At 42.7% G+C, this 23823-nt stretch overlaps 1 protein-coding gene across 1 annotated transcript in view; it reads right to left on the bottom strand.

Moving 5' to 3' along the window:
• Positions 1–23296, bottom strand: part of me1 (malic enzyme 1, NADP(+)-dependent, cytosolic) — a 118045-nt gene extending 94749 nt beyond the window's left edge. Inside the window, exon 1 of the mRNA XM_029629293.2 lies at positions 23056–23296. Coding sequence (XP_029485153.2) covers positions 23056–23184 — 129 coding nt within the window. The 5' untranslated portion in view covers positions 23185–23296. The remainder of the gene's footprint in view (positions 1–23055) is intronic.
• Positions 23297–23823: the final 527 nt, after the last annotated feature.

Below are 23823 nucleotides of genomic sequence, written 5' to 3'. Positions count from 1 at the left end.
GACCAAACCAGATTTATCTCAGGTAGGCAATCTCTCTATGATATTTAATGTTCTGTAACCTGCCCGCTCAACTCTACAGCCAGAGATTGTCATCTCTCTTGATGCCGAAAAGGCTGAGTAGGGATATCTATTTATAGTACTAGAGAGATTTAGGTTTGGCCCGTCAATCCTTTCCTGGATTAAGATTTTGTACTCGTCCCCAGTGGCTCTGTTTGCACCAACATTGTTACCTCTCCACAGGGGGGCCGGGCAGGGTTGCTGTTTATCCCCTTTCCTATTTGATATGGCTATTGAACCTGTTGCTATCGCCCTGCAGGCGGAGGAGAGGATCAAAGGAATATTAAGGGGCAACATAACTCACAAGGTGTCCTGATATGCAGACAATCTTCTTTTATACATCTCTTGGACATGCTACAAGGTGTTGGGACATTCTCTCAGTTAAACCTAACAAAAGCGGTGCTCCTACCCATTAAATCAGTTAGCAGAAGGAATTGGGTATGCTAATTTCCCATTTAAGGTGGAGCATCAGGTCTTTCCTTATCTGGCGATAAAGGTCACACTCATTTAAGGCTCTGTTTAAACATAAGTTCAAAACACTCCTTGAGCACACCAAGCAGGATTTCATAAGGTGGTCTCTTCCCATTTCATTAACAGGTCGAATTAATTTGGTTAAGATGACTGTACTACGGGCCTCCCGGGTGGCGCAGTGGTTAAGGGCGCTGTACTGCAGCGCCAGCTGTGCCATCAGAGTCCCTGGGTTTGCGCCCAGGCTCTGTCGTAACCGGGAGGTCCGTGGGGCGACGCACAATTGGCCTAGCGTCGCCCGGGTTAGGGAGGGCTTGGTCGGTAGGGGTGTCCTTGTCTCATCGCGCACCAGCGACTCCTGTGGCGGGCTGGGCGCAGTGTGCGCTAGCCAAGGTGGCCAGGTGCACGGTGTTTCCTCCGGCGCATTGGTGCGGCTGGCTTCCGGGTTGGATGCGCACTGTGTTAAGAAGCAGTGCGGCTTGGTTGGGTTGTGTATCGGAGGATGCATGACTTTCAACCTTCGTCTCTCCCGAGCCCGTACGGGAGTTGTAGCGATGAGACAAGATAGTAGCTACTACAACAATTGGATACCACGAAATTGGGGAGAAAAAGGGGTAAAATTCAAAAAAAAAAAAAAAAGATGACTGTACTACCTTGGGTTTTGTGCTCATTCCAAATGATTCCCATTTTTCTGCAAAAGTCGATGTTCAAACAACTGGACAGCTACATTTCCAACTTCATTTGGAATAAGTCAAATCCACAAATGAGAAAGGTATATTAAGGTATATAAGCCTGCAGGCAGGCTGGTCCTTCCCAAATTTTTTTACATTACTACTGGTCAGCAAATATATCTAAATCTTGTTTATTGGGTTTCTACATTTCAAAACAAGAATGGCACAACTTGGAACACCATGGAGTTACAATCAAGCCTTCCAACGTATCCTGTCTCGCTCCAGTGCTCCACAATGCCTATGAACCTTGGCACCCATGTTTTGAACCCCATTGTTAAGAACTCCCTTAAAATCTGTTCCCAATTTCAAAGTCACTTTAGCCTTAAACAAGCAAGCGGCGTCTCTCCATTAACATCTAATCATCTCTTCCCAGCGTCATAGATTGACATGGCATTCCAGTTCTGGCATAGAAACGGTCTGGGTGTTTTTTTGTGTGACCTATTTGTTGATAACACATTAGTCTCATTCGATACTGAGGGCTGACCATAAAATTCCCAATACCCACTTTTGTAGATACCTGCAAATTTGCAGCTTTGCCAAAAAACATTTCCCTTAATTTCCACTCGAGCCTACTAAGTGCCTAGGCGAGAGGTGCTTAGATCTTAACCGTCTCCAGACAATACGACAGAATACAGAACATTAATCCACCCTCCTTTGTAAATACACAATCTGCATGGCAGCAAGACAGGTGGCGAGCTACCCAATGACATATGGCAACAACGTAATGAACGTATCCACGCATCATTTTGCATAAGGCATGGGCTTATTCACTGCACCATCTCCTTTACTCAAATGACAGATTGGCAAAAATATACCCATATGTTGACCCCAAGTGTTTGAGATGCCACCAGAGTCCACTAGACCAGAATGCTACCACGACAAGATTGCTAGCGCGCCGCCTTGTCCTCTTTCACTGGAAGCCTGCAAAGCCGCCCTGCTTTATGCAGTGGGTTAAGGAGGTGATGTCATCTCTGCCTCTGGAGAAGGCTTGGTACAATGTGCTTGGGTCCCAACAAAAGTTAGACTAAACCTGGTCCCCATTAATACAATATGATGAGAGCCTGTCTTTTACTTAGTGGAACTTGCATAGTTTTGCAAGCAGCCATGTCTGTTCTAGTGCCCATTTGTGCTGATAAGAATTTTTATATAACTTGTTTTTGTTTCTATTACCGTTTGTTTCTTTCCTATTTAACTTACTTTTATAGATGCCTTGGTGGTTTGGAGATGGTGGTGGTTTGGAGGTGGTGGTGGGCGGGTGGGTGGTTTGGAGGTGGTGGTGGGCGGGCGGGCGGGTGGTTTGGAGGTGGTGGTGGGCGGGCGGGCGGGAAAATGAGGGGTTGGGGTTGTACGTTTTTGTTGTTATATCGAAAAATCTATAAATAAAGTTTTTTTTTTTAACAAATACACTTGTTACGATGTCAATAGAACTCGGTGCTTATTATCGGATGTAGGTTACGAAATCCGACTTTTTGGCTATAATGTTAATTTGTTTGAGAAAGACCCCACTGAACAATTCAGAACATGATTAATCATATTTATCTTGGTCAAACGTATTTCATAACATGAGGAAGTTCAATTTCATCACAAAATTGCAGAGAGGGGTGTGGTACCTAACTTGGGTTCCAGCTTCCTATAAATGGGGAGCTAGGTCAGGCAGTGTTTCACCAGTCATCTAACGACAGAAAAGATGACAGATTCATGAGAAACATTACAAAAAGGAAATTCCTCACAGGAGAGAGAGAGAGAGAGAGAGAAAGGGAGAGAAAGAGAGAGAGGAATGTGGAGAGAGAGAGAGGGGTACAGAGAGAGCAGGTGTGAAACCTCAGAGGTGTTGTGTTTAGTGGTTTCCGTTCCATAGCAGAGTTGGGATAACGAGCCGGTGAAGTGTGACATGTCACAGCCATGTCCTGGAAAAACCCCAATCATATGGACCCCAGTGCCGATGGAAAAATTGATAGCAAAACACATTGGGTTGTCAAAACCATTCTGTGTGTGTATGTACAGTTTATATACACACACCGTCTACAGTCGTCCCCAAAAGTTTTGAGAATGACAAATATACATTTTCAAAGTTTGCTGCTTCAGTGTCTTTAGATATTTTTGGTCAGATGTTACTATGGAATACTGAAGTATAATTACAAGCATTTCATAAGTGTCAAAGGCTATTAATGACAATTACATGAAGTTGATGCAAAGAGTCAATATTTGCAGTGTTGACCATTCTTTTTCAAGACCTCTGCAATCCGCCCTGGCATGCTGTCAATTAACTTCTGGGTCACATCCTGACTGATGGCAGCCCATTCTGCATAATCAATGCCTGGAGTTTGTCAGAATTTGTGGGGTTTTGTTTGTCCACCCGCCTCTTGAGGATTGACCACAAGTTCTCAATGGGATTAAGGTCTGGGGAGTTTCCTGGCTATGGACCCAAAATAATCGATGTTTCGTTCCCAGAGCCACTTAGTTATCACTTTTGCCTTATGGCAAGGTGTTCCATCATGCTGGAAAAGGCATTGTTCATCACCAAACTGTTCCTGGTCGGTTGAGAGAAGTCCAATCCCTGTACCTTTTGCAGAATATGTCCATGTCCCTGTCCCTGATGTTTTTCCTGGCTTCTTTGCTGCCCTTCTTGACACCAGGCCATCCTCCAAAAGTCTTCGCCTCACTGTGCGTGCAGATGCACTCACACCAGCCTGCTGCTATTCCTGAGCAAGCTGGTGGTGCCCCGATCCTGCAGCTGAATCAACTTTAGGAGACAGTTCTGGCGCTTGCTGGACTTTCTTGAGCGCCCTGAAGCCTTTTTCACATCAATTGAACCGCTCTCCTTGAAGTTATTGATGATCCGATAAATGGTTGATTTAGGTGCAATCTTACTGGCAGCAATATCCTTGCCTGTGAAGTCCTTTTTGTGCAAAGCAATGATGACAGCACGTGTTTCCTTGCAGGTGACCATGATTGACAGAGGAAAAACAATGATTCCAAGGACCACCCTCCTTTTGAAGCTTCCAGTCTGTTATTCAAACTCAATCAGGCTGGAGTGATGGAGTGATCTCCAGCCTTGTCCTCAACACTCACACCTGTGTTAACGAGAGAATCACTGACATGATATCAGCTGGTCCTTTTGTGGCAGGGCTGAAATGCAATGGAATTTTTGGGGGGAGGATTCAATTCATTTGCATGACAAAGAGGGACTTTGCAATTAATTGCAATTCATCTGATTACTCTGCATAACATTCTTGTGTATATGCAAATTCCATTATACAAACTGAGGCAGCAGACGTTGTGAGAATTTATATTTGTGTCATTCTCAACTTTTGGCCATGACTGTATATGTCTGTATGTGAGTGAGTGAGATCAGAAAGAATATGTGCCTGAGTGTTTGACCTCCGCTTTGCTGCTATGGATCATCCAGTAGGGTGCTGCTGCCTGAGATGGAATACCACTCACTCAGTGCAAAGACTTGGATCAATCAAATGACTGGTTAGATGTAGGAACAAGGCACACATGATAAATTAAAGCATCTGTCCTATGTTTAAAATAGCTAAATCAGGAGATTCCTTCTGAAAGCGAAGCCAGGAAACCACGTCTGATTACTAAGAGAGACTGCAGGCCGACAGACACTCGGCCAGCACATGTTCACAGTAAACAAACTATATCCGTCTGTGTCAGTCAGTCAGTCAGTCATTATGTTTCTATAAAAACAAATCCAAATGGTGCCAAATATTGTAAATTAGGCTACAATGACTACATAACATCAACAATGTTTTCAAAATATGCTCTCATAACCTAGGACTAGGCTATGATTAACGTTGATGACAGAATTATCACATTTGGTATGGAGAGGCACACCTCCACCCACAAAACAGGAGCCTGAACAGATTCTACCCCCAAGCCATGAGACTGCTGAATATTTAGTTAATAGCTACCCGGACAATCTGCATTGGACCTTTTTGACTCATCACATATGCTGCTGCTACTGTTTATTATCCATCTATCCTGCTGCCTAGTCACTTTATCCCTACCTAAATGTACATACGGTTGAAGTCAGAAGAGTACATACACCTTCGCCAAATACATATAGTTTGTTAACAAGAAATTTGTGGAGTGGCTGAAAAACAAGTTTTAATGACTCCAACCTAAGTGTATGTAAACTTCCCTACTTCAACTGTATATACCTCAATGACTTTGTACCACTGCACATCGACTCTGTACTGGTATATAGCCAAATTATTATTATTTATTGTGTATATGATGTTACTTTTCTATTATTTCTCAGTTTTCTTTCTCTCTGCATTGTTGGGAAGGTCCCGTAAGTCAGCATTTCATTGTTAGTTTACACCTGTTAAGGAAGCATGTGACAAATAACATTTTATGTGAAAAAGGCTAGTAAACATTTACAAGGTCACACCACATTTTTACTGGGACCTAGGGCTAGGCTATAGTAAGATGCACAAACGTCAAGTGAAGTCCGCTTTCTCGATTATACAGGTTGTAATTATAACAGAGGACAACATTGACTGTGGTGCCACCTTCATCGTAAGTTTATCCTATATTTTCAAATGCAGGAAGAAAGGAGTAGGCCTAACACTCAGTAGTTTCTCTGAAAGATATGCAGCCAAGGTACACAGACACCATTGATGGAAGCTCCTCCTCCACTCATAACTCTACACACCTTAAATAATCATGGCATTGGCCTCCGCCATCTGACACGGGAGTGGCTGCTATGGTCACATACACGCACATGCGCACACACACACACATTAAATATTAGGTTGAATTTACAATGGTGTTTGTTCTTCACTGGTTGCCCCTTTCTTGTGGCAACAGGTCACAAATCTTGCTGCTGTGATGGCACACTGTGGTATTTCAACCAATAGATAGTTGTATTTATTAGGGATCCCAATTAGCTTCTGCTCCTGGGGGCCAAAAACACCAAAGCACCCACATTACATATAAAACATAAGATAAAACAGTGAACTATGTTTGTGCTGAATGACCTGAAGATAAAACAGTACATCATTTAACATCCCTACACCACCACATGTCCACAACACAAAATGTTCAATAACACCATACAACAATATCACAATGTGTGCCTATGCATGTCTGCACCTTTGTGTGTGTCTCTTCACAGTACCGTTGTTCCATAAGGTGTATTTTACCTGCTTTTTTGTTTTTAAATCTGATTCTACTGCTTGCATCAGTTACCTGATGTGGAATAGAGTTCCATGTAGTCATGGCTCTATGTAGTACTGTGCGCCTCCCATAGTCTGTTCTGGACTTGGGGACTGTGAAGAGACCTCTGGTGGCATGTCTTGTGGGGTATGCATGGGTGTCCGAGCTGTGCGCTTGTATTTTAAAACAGACAACTCGGTACCTTCAGCTTGTCAACACCTCTTACAAAAACAAGTAATGGGGAAGTCAATCTCTCTTCCACTTTGAGCCATGAGAGATTGACATGCATGTCGTTAATGTTAGCTCTCTGTGTACTTTTAAGGGCCAGCCGTGCTGTCGTGCTCTGAGCTAACTGCAATTTTCCCAAGTCCCTCTTTGTGACATCTGACCACACTACTCAACAGTAGTCTAGGTGCGACAAAACCAGGGCCTGTAGGACCTGCCTTGTTGATAGTGTTGTTAAGAAAGCAGAGCAGCGCTTTATTATGGACAGACTTCTCCCCTTCTTAGCTACTGTTGTATCAATATGTCTTGACCATGACAGTTTAAAATCCAGGGTTACACCAAGCCGTTTAGTCACCTCAACTTTCTCAATTTCCACATTATTCATTACGAGACGTAGCTGAGGTTTAGGGTTTAGTGAATTATTTGACTCAAATACAATGCTTTTAGTTTTGGAAATAGGACTAACTTATTCCTTGTTACCTATTCCGAAACTAACTGCAGTGCTTTGTTAAATGTTGCAGTCATTTAAGTCGCTGTAGTAGCTGACGTGTATAGTGTTGAGTCATCCGCATACATAGACACACTGGCCTTACTCAAAGCCAGTGGCATGTCGTTAGTAAAGATTGAAAACAGCAAGGGGCCTAAACAGCTATCCTGGGGAATTCCTGATTCTACCTGGATTATGTTTGAGAGGCTTCCATTAAAGAACACCCTCTGTGTTCTGTTAGACAAGTAACGATTTATCCACATTATAGCAGTGGGTGTAAGCCATAACACATACATTTTCCAGCAGCAGACTGATCGATAACAGCCCCCACAATAATTGTATCATCAATTTTGCTCAGTCAATCATTTGTGTAAGTGCTGTGCTTGTTGAGTGTCCTTCCCTATAACTGTGCTGAAAGTCTGGTCAATTAGTTAACTGTGAAATAGCATTGTATCTGGTCAAACACCATTTTTTCCAGAAGTTTACTTAAGGGTTGGCAACAGGCTGATTGGTCGCTTTGATTTGAGCCAGTAAAGGGGGCTTTACTATTCTTGGGTAGTGGAATGACTTTAGCTTCCCTCCAAGCCGGAGGGCACACACTTTCTACTAAACTTAAATTGAAGATGTGGCAAAAAGTAGTGGCAATATCGTCCGCTATTATCCTCAGTAATTTTGCATCCAGATTGTCAGACCCCAGTGGCTTGTCATTGCTGATTTGCAAAAAAAACTTTTTTCACCTCTTTCACACTGACTTTTCAGAATTCAGAGGTACAATTATTGTCTTTCACAATTGGTCAGATATACTTGGATGTGTAATGTCAGCGTTTGTTGACATTAAAGTAGTTGGCAATATCAGTGGGTTTTGTGTTGAATGAGCCATCTGATTCAATGAATGATGGAGCTTAGTTGGCTTTTCCCCAAAAAATGTCATTTAAGCTTATTTATTTATTTGTATTTAGTCACATGATTTCTTAATTTGCAGTATGTTTGCCAATCAGTTGGGCTGCCACACTTATTTGCCATACCTTTTGCCTCATCCCTCTCAAACCCTACAATTGTTTTAATTCCTCATCAATCCAAAGGGTTTTAACAGTTTTTACAGTCATTTTCTTAATGAGTGGGTGCATATTAGTATCTGGAATAAGCAATTTCATAAATGTGTCAAGTGCAGCGTCTGGTTGCTCCTCATTACACACCACAGACCAGCAAATATTTGTTACATCATCAACATATGAATCACCACACAACTTATTGTATGACCACTTATACACTATATTAGGCCCAGCCTTTGGAACTTTGGTTTTCCGAGATATGGCTATTATATTGTTAGTGAACAGCTTGATGAGACAGTCAATATTAAATCACTCCAAAAATATACTTCTCTGTTGATATCACATACAGTTGAAGTTGGAAGTTTACATACACCTTAGCAAAATAGATTTAAACTCAGTTTTTCAAAACTCCTGACATTTAATCCTTGTAAAAATTCCCAGTCTTAGGTCAGTTAGGATCACCACTTTATTTTAAGAATGTGAAATGTCAGAATAATAGTAGAGAGAATCATTTATTTCAGCTTTTATTTCTTTCATCACATTCCCAGTGGGTCAGATGTTTATATACACTCAATTGGTATTTGGTAGCACTGCCTTTAAATTGTTTAACTTGGGTCAAACATTTCAGGTAGCCTTCCACAAGCTTCCCACAATACATTGGGTGAATTGTGGCCCATTCCTCCTGACAGAGCTGGTGTAACTGAGTCAGGTTTGTAGGCCTCCTTGCTCGCACACGCTTTTTCACATAATTGTCTGTGGGATTGAGGTCAGGGCTTTGTGATGGCCACTCCAATACCTTGACTTTGTTGTCCTTAAGCCATTTTGCCACAACTTTGGAAGTCCATTTGTCCATTTGGAAGACCCATTTGCAACCAAGCTTTAACTTCCTGACTGATGTCTTGAGATGTTGCTTCAAGTTATCCAGATAATTTTCCCTCATGATGCCATATATTTTGTGAAGTGCACCAGTCACTCCTGCAGCAAAGCACCCTCACAACATGATGCTGCCACCCCCGTGCTTCCCGGTCGGGATGGTGTTTTTTGGCTTGCAAGCATCCCCTTTTTCATCAAAACAAAGGTCATTATGGCCAAACAGTTCTATTTTTGTTTCATCAGACCAGAGGACATTTCTCCATGTGCAGTTGCAAACCGTAGTCTGGCTTTTTTTAATGGCGGTTTTGGAGCAGTGGCATCTTCCTTGCTGAGTGGCCTTTTAGGTAATGTCGATATAGGACTCGTTTTACTGTGGATATAGATACTTTTAAACCCGTTTCCTCCAGCATCCTCACAAGGTCCTTTGCTGTTGTTCTGGGATTGATTTGCACTTTTCGCACCAAGTACGTTCATCTCTAGGAGACAGGACGCGTCTCCTTCCTGAGTGGTATGGCGGCTGCGTGGTCCCATGGTGTTTATACTTGCATACTATTGTTTGTACAGATGAACGTGGTACGTTCAGGCATTTGGAAATTGCTCCCAAGGATGAACCGGACTTGTGGATGTCTACAGTGTTTTTTCTGAGGTCTTGGCTGATTTCTTTTGATTTTCCCATGATGTTCCTCAAAGAGGCACTGAGTTTGAAGGTAGGCCGTCAAATACATCCACAGGTACACCTCCAATTGACTCAAATTATGTCAATTAGCCTAATCAGAAGCTTCTAAAGCCATGACATAATTTTCTGTAATTTTCCAAGCTGTTTAAAGGCACAGTCAACTTAGTGTACGTAAACTTCTGACCCACTGGAATTGTGATACAGTGAATTATAAGTGAAATAATCTGTCTGTAAGCAATTATTGAAAAAAAATACTTGTAGATGTCTTAACCGACTTGCCAAAACTATAGTTTGTTAACAAGAAATTTGTGGAGTGTTTGAAAAACGAGTTTAATGACTCCAACCTAGGTATATGTAAACGTCCGACTTCAACTGTACATTATCAAGCATTTCTCACATATTATCCAAATACTGACTGTTAGCACTTGGTGGTCTTATACAGCTTCCCACAAGAATGGGCTTTCGGTGAGGCCGATGAACCTGTAGATATATTACTTCAACAGTATTTAACATTAGATCGTCTCTAGAATTTAACAGCTCTTTTTCTGGATTTTGATCATTAGCGGGTATCGGCCTAATTCTGCTCTTCATGCATTATTTGGTGTTTTACGTTGTACACAGATTCTATTTTTGCATGCAGTCTCAATTTGGTGTTTGTTCCATTTTGTGAATTCTTGGTTGGTGAGCGGACCCCAGACCTCACAACCATAAAGGGCAATGTGTTCTATAACTGATTCAAGGATTTTTAGCCAGAGTTATGTTCCTTTTGATGGCATAGAAGGCCCTTCTTGTCTCTCAGATCGTTCACAGCTTTGTGGAAGTTACCGGTGGCGCTGATGTTTAGGCCAAGGTACAGTATGTATAGTTTTTTTGTGTGCTCTAGGGCATTGGTGTCTAGATGGAATTTGTACTCGTGGTCATTGTAACTGGACCTTTTTCGGAACACCATTTTATTTAGTCTTACTGAGATTTACTGTCAGGGCCCAGGGCTGACAGAAACTGTGCAGAAGATCTAGGTACTGTTGTAGGCCCTCCTTGGTTGGAAACAGAAGCACCAGATCATCAGCAAACAGTAGACATTTGACTTCAGATTCTAGTAAGGTGAGGCCGGGTGCTGCAGACTGTTGTAGTGTCCTTGCCTCGCTTAAGCTGCATCCCTGTCTCACCCCCCGGCTCTTTGGAAAGAAATGTGTGTGTTTTTTGCCAATTCTAACGGAACACTTGTTGTTTGTGTTAATGGATTTCATAATGTATGTTTTCCCCCAATGCCACTTTCCATCCATTTTTATAGCAGACCCTCAAGCCAAATTGAGTCGAAAGCTTTTTTGAAATCAACAAAGCATGAGAAGACTTTGCCTTGTTTGTCAATTAGGGTGTGCAGGGGTCTCTCTCTCTCCCTCTCCTCCACAGGACAAAGAGGGTCAGAGCACAGACCTAACGTACAGGCTAATATAGGGGAGATGTCATTCAGTGCAACACATGAAACTGTGGGTGAGTAGAGGGGAAAGGGACTTAGTTAGATAAATCAAGTAAGACAAAGCTTTTGTACAGTGATTTGTGTTTGGCTAAGAAGGCTCAATATCAATGTTGCTAAAGAAAAGAAATACGCAAGCGCGCACACACACACACTTACTGTATAGGCCTAGCCCTCCTTAATTTCAGAACAACTACTTATTATTTGAACAGCAATAATATTTAACTCTTTCAAATCTTTTTTCATTAATTAACCAAAGCCTTTCAAAAGTGTGCACATTCATTGTGTAAATTGTTTGCCATTTGATTCATAAATGTTTATCAATTCCCTACTAATATATATATATATATATATATATCCGATGTGAAATGGCTAGCTAGTTAGCGGTGGTGAGCGCTAATAGCGTTTCAATCTGTGACGTCACTCGCTCTGAGACCTGAAGTAGTTGTTCCCCTTGCCCTGCAAGGGCTGCGGCTTTTGAGGGTGGCTGTTGTCAATGTGTGCAGAGGGTCCCTGGTTTGAGCCCAGGTAGGGGCAAGGAGAGGTACGGAAAAAAGTTTGGGGTCACTTAGAAAAGTCCTTGTTTTTGAAAAACACATTTTTTGTCCATTAAAATAATAATAAAATAAAACTGACCTTCTTTAGGCTAGTTGAGTATCTGGAGCATCAGCATTTGTGGGTTCGATTACATGCTCAAAATGGCCAGAAACTAACTTTCTTCTGAAACTTGTCAGTCTATTCTTGTTCTGAGAAATGGAGGCTATTCCATGTGAGAAATTGCCAAGAAACTGAAGATCTCGTACAACGCTGTGTCCTACTCCCTTCACAGAACAGTGCAAACTAGCTCTAACCAGAATAGAAAGAGAAGTGGGAGGCCCCGGTGCACAACTGAGCAAGAGGACAAGTACATTAGAGTGTCTAGTTTGAGAAACAGACTTAATATTAGATTTTTATTGGATATGGCTTTTTCTTTGCAACTCTGCCTAGAAGACCAGCATCCCAGGGGTCGCAACTTGTGAGGCTTCTGTTTCTCAAACTAGACACTAATGATTCGGTTTCTCAAAGGGAGGCTGTGTAGTCTTGCCCACTACTTGTGTCTGTTCCGATAGGACAGGTTTAGCCTAATACAGAGGCTATTTCTTTAGGGCCGTTGCCCATGTATATTTTATAAATCTACTCGTTGTATATATGACGCCTTCACTGTTGGATCACCAAGACTTGTAAATAGATATACACTTTGAGAACTTCAACTTCAACCTTCCTTCCACTGATTCCTGGCCTTACGACTGCTACAACATTTGTAAACACTCGCTTACCAAGACAAATTAGGTCATTAGTTGGAATCACAGGCAGAAAACACATTAATATGCCAACTTTGTTTAGAGAGCGGTTGTCATCAGGACCTAAACATTTGCAGCTAGTAATAATAACTCAGCAGGAACAAGTAGGGTAAGTGGAGAGAGAACATGGAGGCATTCCTACTTTAACTGAGAAATGCAGAGGAAAGTCGGTGGTGGTGTGAAACAGGATAGTAGTCTATGAGAGATGTGATATTGGAAGTAGAGAGACAAGGACACCATGGGGGGGCAGACATGTTCAGGGCCAGTAGATAGACTCACAAGGTCTTCTGGAAAGGCTATTTATGAAACTTTCCCAACATACGTCACAACTGACTTCTCGAAATTAAACAGGAAAATTTTGACTTAACACACAATTTTGCTCTCAGGTTTAAAGGCCAGCCTTAGTTTAGTTTCGATCATTAAGCTGTCAATCTTCAACAGCACCATGCTGAAGAGCTTAACATTATCCAGAACATCTGTTGACAGACTGACGGGTACATTTCATTTCTAAATTGGCTTCTTTGTCAGTAGCTTACTGCCATTGTGTTTAAGCCTGCTTGGACGTGGCGTCCCCTTGGATGACTGAGGCGTTCTTGAGAACGGATGACAGCGTGACCGTGACCAGCAATCAGCACCACACAGTGTCCCACAGGACACGAACAACATGCAGAGTATACAACCATCACAGACACGTCCATATGGCATACCACAGCCCAGCGCTGTTCCAAAACCACCATTAGTCAGCACAACATTAAAGCCTAGATTTAGATTATCTCCGCTTCCATTAAGTCATCCTCATCCTGAAAACTCCACCCATCTGGGCTCCCATTCTCTTTTGACTGAGAGGAGCTTCTCCAAGTCATCCTTCGGAGCAAATATGTGAGCCGCAGGGCTCTGAAAATCAGTGAGGTGTCAACTTGTGACTGTATGGACACTTGCTGGTTAAACAGCTTTGAAAACAGAGATGGTGTTGACTAAAGAGGGGACGGCTGGGGTGTGGGATGTAAGACTTTTCAAATGCAGCCTCCCGCCGCGGTCTTCTCGTGAGACTTTTCATGCTCTGTGTATGGGGGTCCTTCGGGGGCTACAGTCTTGCCGGGCAAGAGTCCAAGTCTATAATCAAATCGGCAACTCTGAAGCCTTGGGCTAAACATTCACATAGTTCAGGCCAGTACCTCTTAAGCACACATTAGTCTAGTTCCAAAAACAGTCTGGGTTGATATGGCACGACTGATGGACAGCGCTAAGCACAAGTATTTATGCAAACAAGCAGAGCTGTCACAAGGCTTCTGTCACATTCAACATGGTGTTCCCTTGTGACAGCTGAACCGAGCCTACACCCAGAATGCAGCTAAATCCATATTAAAGAAGCTGTACATCAAGGGTCACGAGCTAATTTCTGAGCAATAGAGATGGTCATTTCTGTCCATTTTAGTATACACCTTCTGGCTCAGGAGCTCCCCCAGATGTAACATTTCTGTATAGCCTTTAAGTATAAAGTAGGCTACAGAAATGTTTTAAGGTAGACTAGATATGAGGAAGAAACGTACCTGTCTAAGTCCGTTAGCTACTGAATTGCTCTTCTCACTCTAAATTCCCTGGAAAATCCCTAAACAATTTAGCTTCCGTTCTGTTCTCAGTAATAAGTAAATGTGGCTAAAGTAAATCCTTGTTGACCTGCTATCTCAAAATAACAACACAACACTGAATAAATCAGGTGGTCTGATTTATTTCCAGTTGTACAATCATCAGAATTGAAGTGCTTCACTTGGATTGGCCTTTTGGTTATTCCCTTGGTTCTCCAGCTCTAGACCCATATTGATATCAGGACTTTCCAATATGTTCCCTTTCAAACAACAAACAAAAGCTGTATTGAGGAAACAAGAGCAACAGATGGGTGGGGATGGGAGGTCTGAGCCATGCTTTATAGTCAGGTGATAAGTCCATTACTGTCTCCAAGAGCAACAGATGGGTGGGGATGGGAGGTCTGAGCCATGCTTTATAGTCAGGTGATAAGTCCATTACTGTCTCCCTCTATGTGTCTGGGACCAGTCTAATGGCTGGTCCATTGTCCAGACCTGGAAAGAAATGTCTTAGAGAAAACACATAGCCTCAACTAACCAGCAGGTTAGGGGATTTAGACGGGTCTGTCCCAGAGAAAAAAAGCCAGAATGAACAGGCAGATGGAGATCTTGTGTGTGTGTGTGTGTGAGACAGGGTGAAATGAGGCTGCTTGGCAGGTGCCACCAAGGTTGAGTTATTGGAGGGGAACAGGGTTGCACTTTCCCCGTCTGGCCGCTCCACTCCAGTCCATCAGTGGAATGTCTGGCGGCCGGCGATGCGTGCGGTCGCACCGCCACACCTGGAGACACCTGGCCACACCTGAGATACCTGTGACATCACACACACAGTTCTGGGAGTTCTAGGGGCAGTTTAGAGCGGGAGATTGACAGGACCATCTGACCTGTGATAGAGCAAGAACAGAGCACTCTTTGTCCCATAGCCAATCATCAGTTTAACAGTGTCATGAAAGCGTATTGCCAGCTAACACCCGCCTGCATCTCACATTGGCCCTAAAAAAAACACGTTTCTGTTCTACTCATAATATAATGGCCTATGTCTTTAGAGGACAGTGTACACATTATACACAATCAGCTATGGCTACACAAGGCCCCCACAGAGTTGTGACCGTCGGTCAAAAGTTTCCCAAACATTACAAAATACTTGGAGAGACACGCTCATTCTGTAGGTGAACAAGTCAGGGCTAGGCCCCATACTCCCACAAGCATCCAGTGGTGCCTTTTTCCAATTAGGACAGCATTATGTTATACCTTGGTCCAAGTACTACGGCCCAGACTGGAGCACATCCAATAGAGCAGCGCACAACTGGCCAATTGTCGTTAGGTTCGGGTTTTGGCCGGATTAGGCCGTCATTGTAAACAAGAATTTGTTCTTTAACTGACTTGCCTAGTTAAATAAAATACATTTAAAAAAATGTGGACTCACAAAACCAGTCTCTCTCAATCACTGGCTGGTCTTCCAACCAGCAACCCATAAAGAGTGCTCCAAAATCCAAAGTTACAGCTTTAGAAATGTTTCCATTACAGATTTGAAAGCTATTTGATGCCATCTGTATGTTTGTTTCTAAATGTATTTATTCTAAACTCGGTGAGAGGAAGATGCAAGGCTTGTGAAGAAGCTAACTATAGGGAGAGAAAGCCAATGGGTGTAGCAACCAAAGAACAGTTCGGTTCAGAATCATTCAGGCTAATAATGACTTCCATTTGTTAGAGACAGAGGGTTATGATAACCCAGCTCCATTGCCAGGGTCAGCCAGTTAGCATTCCAGCACATCCTCGTCGTCCAATCAGATACAGTGTTGTTCCACAGAGTTTTCACTAAGCCAAGAACACAGATTAATGGACGTCTGTTGTCTGATGGGCCATCTGCGATGTCATGTGGAGCCTGTGGTTACAAATGGGGCATCCAATTTGTGGTCTGGATCTTCAACACAATTTGTATTTTGGGCTGAAATGTTACGTAACACCAGCTATTTAAACCTCAATAAACTGCATATTACTTCTTAATGAAGGGATCTCCATTTTCTGGAGAGTTGAAAGTTGATGCCAGACTGAAATCTGAACCATTCCACACAATTTTAGTGAAATTGAATACCAATCCATGATGAACAGCAGAACATCTTCTGTGCATGATAGGGGTCTTCTGAGGAGAGCCATATTCCTTAACATCCAGATGTCAGAGGACTGTCCCAGGTCAAGGTCTTCATTGACGCTAATGAATGCTGAGGGCCAAGTGTCCATCCATACAATGACCACACTCAGCACAGGGTTAGCTTAGTTAGCACACAAAGACACACTGAATGGACATCTGTTGGATCACCTGCGCTCCACTACCTCAGTGTTTGAAGTAAAACACCATCCCTGATAGGATGCTCAGAGAGCGTATTTCACTTCTTCTTGTTTTTCATGCCAGCGTTTCGTGACATGCCGGCCTGCCCAGCAAGCGTCTGAGGGCTGCAGTGTGGCCTGGGAGCCTGAGATTCACACAGGCTGCTCATTAATACCTGATCAACCCAGAGAGACAGAGGACGTCTGTGGAGTCCGGCCAGCTCTCTCTTCCTCCCCACAGAGACCCCCTTTCTCTGCCTCCTCCCCACTTTGTTTCTTTATTGCGTGGTGTGCACATAGAAAACACACCTATAATATCCTGTTCCACCTTTTCAGAGAGGCGGAGTGAGTGTGGAGCGAGAAAGGAGGGGTACGAGGTGAAGGGAGAGTGAGTGGAGGGGGATGAAAACGAAATTGACTCTTGCAAATGTGAGGACACGCCACTTTTAGCAACCTCTGTCCCTCAGCATTAATTAGTGTGTTGTCCCGCTCACTGGCTCCTGTCTGAAGCTGAAGTGGATCAGGTGAGGGAGGCAAACACATATCCCCAGGGTGTGCTGAACCCAGGAGAGGGCAACAATGTCCCACTGCTGGGCCCACAGAAGGCTGCCTGTTGTTGAGAAGCAGAACATCATTTAGCAGTCATTTCTTACCTTCTCCTCTAATTTCCTCCTGCTGGTTCATGGACAAGGTCGACAGTGAATGGTTCACTCCGCCGCATAAAAAGCCTTTCTCCTCAGAGGAGAAAAACGTTATTCTTACCTGTGCGCTTGTGTGTTTAAGTGTGTATGCCTACGTCTGTTTCGACCAGACTTATGAGGGTATCAGGTAGCTCACACCAAACCTAAGCTGGTGCATTCAAGAAAGCAATCTCAGTGTCTTTGCACTCAGTGCTTATGCTTCATTGCCTGCTGGCGGTCAAAAGTAATTGTGGTTTAGCCCTACTTATATAAAAAGAAACGTTCTTTACAGTTTTCCCCAATTGTTTACACACTAAAATTGGATCTTGAAACGCAAATCACCGAAACCTGAAACTCATGTACCAAATCCATACACCAAGTCTGCAAAATTGCAAGAACAATTCCTGCTTTACACTCGGTTTTCAAACCTATATCACACTTTTTGTGAAACACCGTTCCCTACATTAGGCACAACATTCAAAATGAAAATCTCTTTAGTCCCATTGGAAAGCAACGCCAACCACAATGCCAAGTTCTAGACACCAATTGGCAACACCCACTCCTCACATGTGTAAGCACTAGTTGCTGAATTGTTCACTTAAAAATCAGAGCTTTAAGCACTATAAAAGGCCACAGATGAGCTCTCCTGTTCTGGAGGGAAATGGAAGTCAATGGTGAAGCAAGAGCTAGACGTGAAGGAGTGAGAGGAAGAGGAGTGAGAGGAAGACGAGAAAGAGGAGGACGAGGAAGGACAGTTGTCTCAGATGAGATCAGGTCCACATTGGTTGACCATGTGCTCAACCATGGATTGAGTATGAGGGAGGCTGGGCAGAGAGTGCAGCCCAACCTGAGCCGCTACACGGTTGCATACATCATCCGTACATTCAGCAATGAGAACCGATAAGTTACCTACCATCTACACCATGCTCTTTGTGTATGTATACTATAGTATACTGCAGTCTGATATGAGTAGGCCTATGCTACTCAGTGATTGTTGGCCAATGTTATAGTAATGTAATTTCATATTGAAAGAAAATTGATTATTTTAGCTTACTGTAACCAATCGTATCTTATTTGTGGATCTGCTACAGAACTGACATGGCCAGGCCATGGTGAAAGATACCGGCTGTTCACACCAGAACAGGAGACCGCTATTGTGAACATGGTGGTGGCAAACAATACCATTACACTACGAGAAATTCAGAACCACATAATTGCAGACAACACAATATTCAATAACATTCACCAGGTGGGCTTGTCTATATTGGGCCGGATGAAACAGGTCTACAGGGTGCCATTTGAGCGAAACTCAGAGAGTTAAAGAACAGCGTTATGAATATGTGCAAGTAAATACTAGACTGTGAATTTACTATCATATCAGCACTGTATAGACACATTACAGTACTGTAATCCAGTGTATTGTGCCTCACCATATTGACTGCTCTAGGTCTATGTGATCGCCAATGTCAATTTCAGAGAGTCTTGGAGCTGGATGCCGCTGCAATTCAGCACGTTTATATTTACATTGATGAGGCTGGCTTCAACCTAGCCAAAAGAAGGTGACTGGGACGGAACGTTATTGGCCACTGTGCCATTGTGAATGTCCCTGGACAGCATGGAGGGAATATCACCATGTACACAGCCGTTAGCCAGCAAGGAGTCCTCCATCCCCATGTCAACCTTGGTCCCTACAACGCCGCCCTTCTCATCACATTCCTGGACACACTACATGGCATCCTTATTCCAGCCGATCAGAGGGGTGGCCCAGAGCAGCCCAGGTATGTTGTCATCTGGGACAGCGCGAGTTTCCACCGGGCTGCTCTGGTCCGCAACTGGTTCATCGACCACCCACAATTTATTGTTCTATACCTCCCACCATATTCCCCATTCCTAAACCACAAGTTTAGGACTTTTGTTTTTTTAGTTTCCCCTCGCACGCATGCCTCTTCTCCAGGCAATGGAAGATGCATGTGGTGAAGTTGATGTGGGGGCTTTCGGCGGCTGGATCTGTCACTCTAGAAGATTCTTTCCCCGCTGTTTAGCCAGGGAGAATATCGCTTGTGATGTAGATGAGGTACTGTGGTCAGACCAAAATAAGAGGCAGGATGCAGCCTGAAGTCTTTTTTCTTACATTTTGCATGTGTTTTCGTCTTTTTCTGTTTAGAGTTCTGAAAGAATGAGCCACTTAAAAAAAAAAAAATTGTACAAAAAACCCTTTATCTTAACTGTATGTTTTTCCTGGTTTTCTCCTGTTGTGTATGGAAAGTGTTCAAAATTACTGCATTTTGGAAATAAATTACAATGTTTTTGTTACTGTATTGCATTTGTGTGTGTTTATGTATATTTGAGTAGGTATACATTACTGTAACAATATTTTACAACTGGCTCCAGTGTAACAATGAAAAGCCATAAATCTACTGATGGGAAATTCATAGAAGTGTTTTGTGTTGAGCACATCAGTGCGTTGTTGGTTGGTAGACAGATCTATTCATATGACGTGTGTGTCATTTTGATGCATCAAAAAATATTTTGGAAAGAGAACAGTTTTGAATGCAGTGTTTGCTTTTGCTAGAGATATGTAGAGTTTTGTGTTTAGAGTTTTGGGAAAATGGCCCAAAGATTCAGCAAATGTGAGTAAACAATTGAGGAAAACTGTAAAAGCAAGTAGCCTAAACCTATTCATATAGCCTCTCTTTAAAATCTTGGTTATTATCAATTAACAAAGAGAGAAACCCATTGTAGCCTTCTTTGACCGATGCAAATAGACCTGCCAATTTTTTACTCACACTGACTATTAAGCCTGTACTTTGGTCTTGACAAGTCTTTTGGTGAATTAGACTTAACTTAACATTTTCTAAACAAAGCACATTTACTACAGAAGGAGAGTTAAATAAATAGGTTGCTGCACTCAGTCTCCAATGACTCCCAAATGAAAGCAGTTTGAAAGAAGTGTTTCTTAATTAATCTCATTAAACCCCAGTCTTCTCCAAAACAAAACAATAACACATGCTCTAGCTAGCTCATTACGATGGAAGACATGTAAGTAACATGAAAAGCCTCACCATAAAACATGAAGGACTGTGGGTCTCGTAACATTCACTCTTCATACTCTGACAGAGAGAGATGAGCATAGAAATATAATGGGTAGACCAGCCAGGGTCTCAGATAGCTCATAGCCATGTGACCAAATCCAATATGACCATCCAAATAAAATATTGTTGTGCTGACAAGTGTCTCTGTGGTTTGCACCTAGTGAAGCATGCTTGAGACGTTGTGCAACTCAAATAAAAATCTCAGCCATTCCTTCTGGAATTTCAACATTCAATGCCATTCCAGAATCAAATTCACTGTGTTTGTCTGACCAATCAACTTGTCAAATTCCCTGTCCAATTTCAAATTCAAGCTTGCATTGGAGGGCCAATTTTCTTACCAAAGAGGCCCAATCACAAATGAAAGACCATTTGAGGTACACTAAACACAAATCAGTAGACCAATCATGTTTCACCATACACTAACAGCCTAGTTGTCCAATCTGAGACCTCTACAGCTCTCTTGTACAGACGGTCCATTCACACCACTGAGGTGCAAACTGGGAAGTGCGGCAGGTAGCCTAGCTGGTAAGAGCATAACTGAAAGGTCGCTGGCTTGAATCCCTGAGCCGACTAGATCGATGTGTCGATGTGCCCTTGAGCAAGGCACTTAACTCTAGTTGCTCCTGTATGTCTCTCTGGATAAGAGCGTCTACTAAGTGGATGAATTGTTAATTTAATTTAAACAACCAGTTTACTAGATGTAAACAAACAATTTAGACAGGGTTCAGAGCTGACATGACCAACTTGAGTCAAAACAGCAGAAGCAAGAATCTGGCTAAAGCTTTTAGTCTATCAATGACTGGGGATTAGAGGCAGATTCAGTGCTCCCAGTGACCAAAATGACATGGGTTTTGTCAAGGGCAGCCTACTTCTTATTGGATTAACAAACTGAGGTATGGAATTGTACAACACAAGGCAAAGCCTAACCATACTCCAACTGCAGCCAGCCACATTCACAGTGTAAAAAAAAGACATCACTCAAAACCATAATGTGGTAGGACACATGAAATATGTGACCTAATTTTCCATCATATTACACACACACATGCCCGCTCACAAACACCTGTGCATGCACTCCTTGTGTGAGAGCTGGTCTTAGAGGAGTGGACTCATTAACCTTCCTGACAAACTGGGCTCAGTGTAAGCAGTGGGGCCTTGGGCCCCCCTCCAGGAAACAGGATGTTTGAACGGCACTGACTGACTTATCAGCAGCTAGGTAGGTACAAGGACCCTGACAGCCATTTCAACAGTAGTAAATGCCACTCTTTATCAGATAAGGGAGAGCTTTCACCCAAAGACTTCCGCTGCTGAATGGCGTCATGCCGTGCTTCAAGGCAATCAGAGAGGACATTCGAGACCAAGGGTGGGGAATATAGCAGGGTCATTCAATTTTCTCTTACCTAATTTCTAAAATGTCATCTATTGAAATTAAATAACACTAATATCTACATGTATTGTGTTAGCTTGTATTTAAGCTAAGTATCCTAATTAGCAGTTGAATGGCAAGTACTCAACTAAAGCTTACAAGTGACCTCCAAGTCCTTGTTCTTCTCTTTTACAGCGTCAAAAGAAACATACTGTATGACACCAGCCCAAATCAGCATGGTCTCATAGACTAGAAGTAACATAGTAAATGTATATTCGGGACACTCAATTTAGTATGATACTGTATGTTATGTTTGGTTACATAAGACAGATGGTTAACTAAGGCAAAAACGAAAGTTGGGTGGTTGGTCTGCCCTGTAACGCCAACGTCTAGCAACCAAAAGGTTGCGAGTTCGAATTCCATCACGGCCAACCTTTAGCATTTTAGCTAATTAGCAACTGTTCAAAGACTTACCACTTTTTAGCTACTTGGCAACTACTTAGCATGTTAGCTAGCCCTTCCCTTAACCTGAACTCTTTTACCTAACCCTTCCCCTTTAACCTAACTCCTAAACTTAACCTAACCCCTAACGTAGCTAACATTAGCCAGCTAGCTAGAATTGTAAACATATAGTAAGTTCTGCAAACGTGTAATATACTGTATAATACGAATTGTAATCGTGATGACCTGATCAAGACCATGGACAAGGATAGTAGGCGGTCACTCCATGTTGACCAACAACATATAGCCTCACTAGCCTGTAACCGTAAATATGTAGGGGAGGCAGGGCTCGTCCGACAAAAGAAAACGCTCGAAAGCTCCCTCCGTTACCAAACTCAGACTGACACAATGACTATGCTTTGTTGCCTAGCAAAGCTACCTCCTGACAGCTTTTAGCTAATTTCGTTCAACCGTTTTGCCAGCCTCTCTGTGCTATTTTGAAAACACGTTCCTAAAGTGGCAGCCTGTGACAACAACAACAAAAAAAATAGAAGAGTTTTCGAAGTCTGACAAGCAAGTCGAGAGGGGACCCATGCTTCGTTCCACTCGTGCAATTGCGAAGGTTAGCAGCGGACCGACTTTTAGTTATTCCACTTACAAAATGAAAATAATATATTGTTCGCGCGTTAATGTTAAACGCACAAGTCTCAATCATCCACAGAAGGCTGACAGTGGGCCGTCATGTAATATTTGAAAAGCTGCATTTGTGTAATAGGTATTACGCGGGGAGGATGGGCTTTCGCGTCATGTCTTGTAGCTAAGTGCTACTGGGAAGAAAAAAAACAGCAAAGGCGAGAGTGGTACAACTTCATGTAACCCGCTCCGAGGGGCACTGGGCTCCTTTAAATCTAAATATAGCCTGATCTGAAGCTGATACTCCTAACCATGTAGACTAAAGCTAACACTTCGTTTAGAAAAGAAACGTCAACACAAAAAGCACTTGTTTTGGTTACCTTGTTCAGGTAGGGGTTACGTGTAACGTCATACCCCCTCTTCTTTGTGTAAACAAACATTTTACTTTGGTCTTCGGATTTATGCATCTCACTCTCGACCGATTCCCGTTTGACTAAACCGTGTGCCATGTTGCCTCCCTCTTTAAATAGCGTACAGTAACCCTGAACTCTGTTGTGAACCCAAGTCAACAAGTGGATGCGCCGGTGAATGCTCTCTTGGGCACATTGACAGCTCTCCCAGTGACAACACAGAGCGATGAGCATGAGCGCAACGGATCAGTATACCTACAGTGAGGAATGAAGTTAGGCTACATGAATTAACAACACTACTATTTTATTGCTTGGATAAGATAATACAACTATTTAATTGTATTTAATAAATGTCAAATGCGTGTGGTAATATTTTTATGAAGAATAATTCATTTTATATTCCATCCTGAAAAGAGCTAGGGGCTGTTATTAATCATTTAATTTGAGTGAATATTGGCTTTTATCCCTTACAGTAGGAGCACTTTTAAAAAATGATGGGCCATGAAATCTTCAATAGCCATATAGGTTTATGGCCAACCTTGAGTACACACACACGTGTTGTTGATAAGGAGTGAAGGCAAGGCTGTGTCAAAGTAGCTACCCTTTGCCTTGATGACAGCTTTGCACACTATTGGCATTCTCTCAACCAGCTTCATGAGGTAGTCACCTGGAATGCATTTCAATTATCAAGTGTGCCTTTTTAAATGTTAATTTGTCGAATTTCTTTCCTTCTTAATG

This window comes from Oncorhynchus nerka, linkage group LG3, assembly GCF_034236695.1.
Source record: "Oncorhynchus nerka isolate Pitt River linkage group LG3, Oner_Uvic_2.0, whole genome shotgun sequence".
Lineage (NCBI taxonomy): Eukaryota > Metazoa > Chordata > Actinopteri > Salmoniformes > Salmonidae > Oncorhynchus > Oncorhynchus nerka.
Note: the sequence above shows the minus strand (reverse complement) of the source record. Positions and strands in the feature narration are given on the sequence as shown.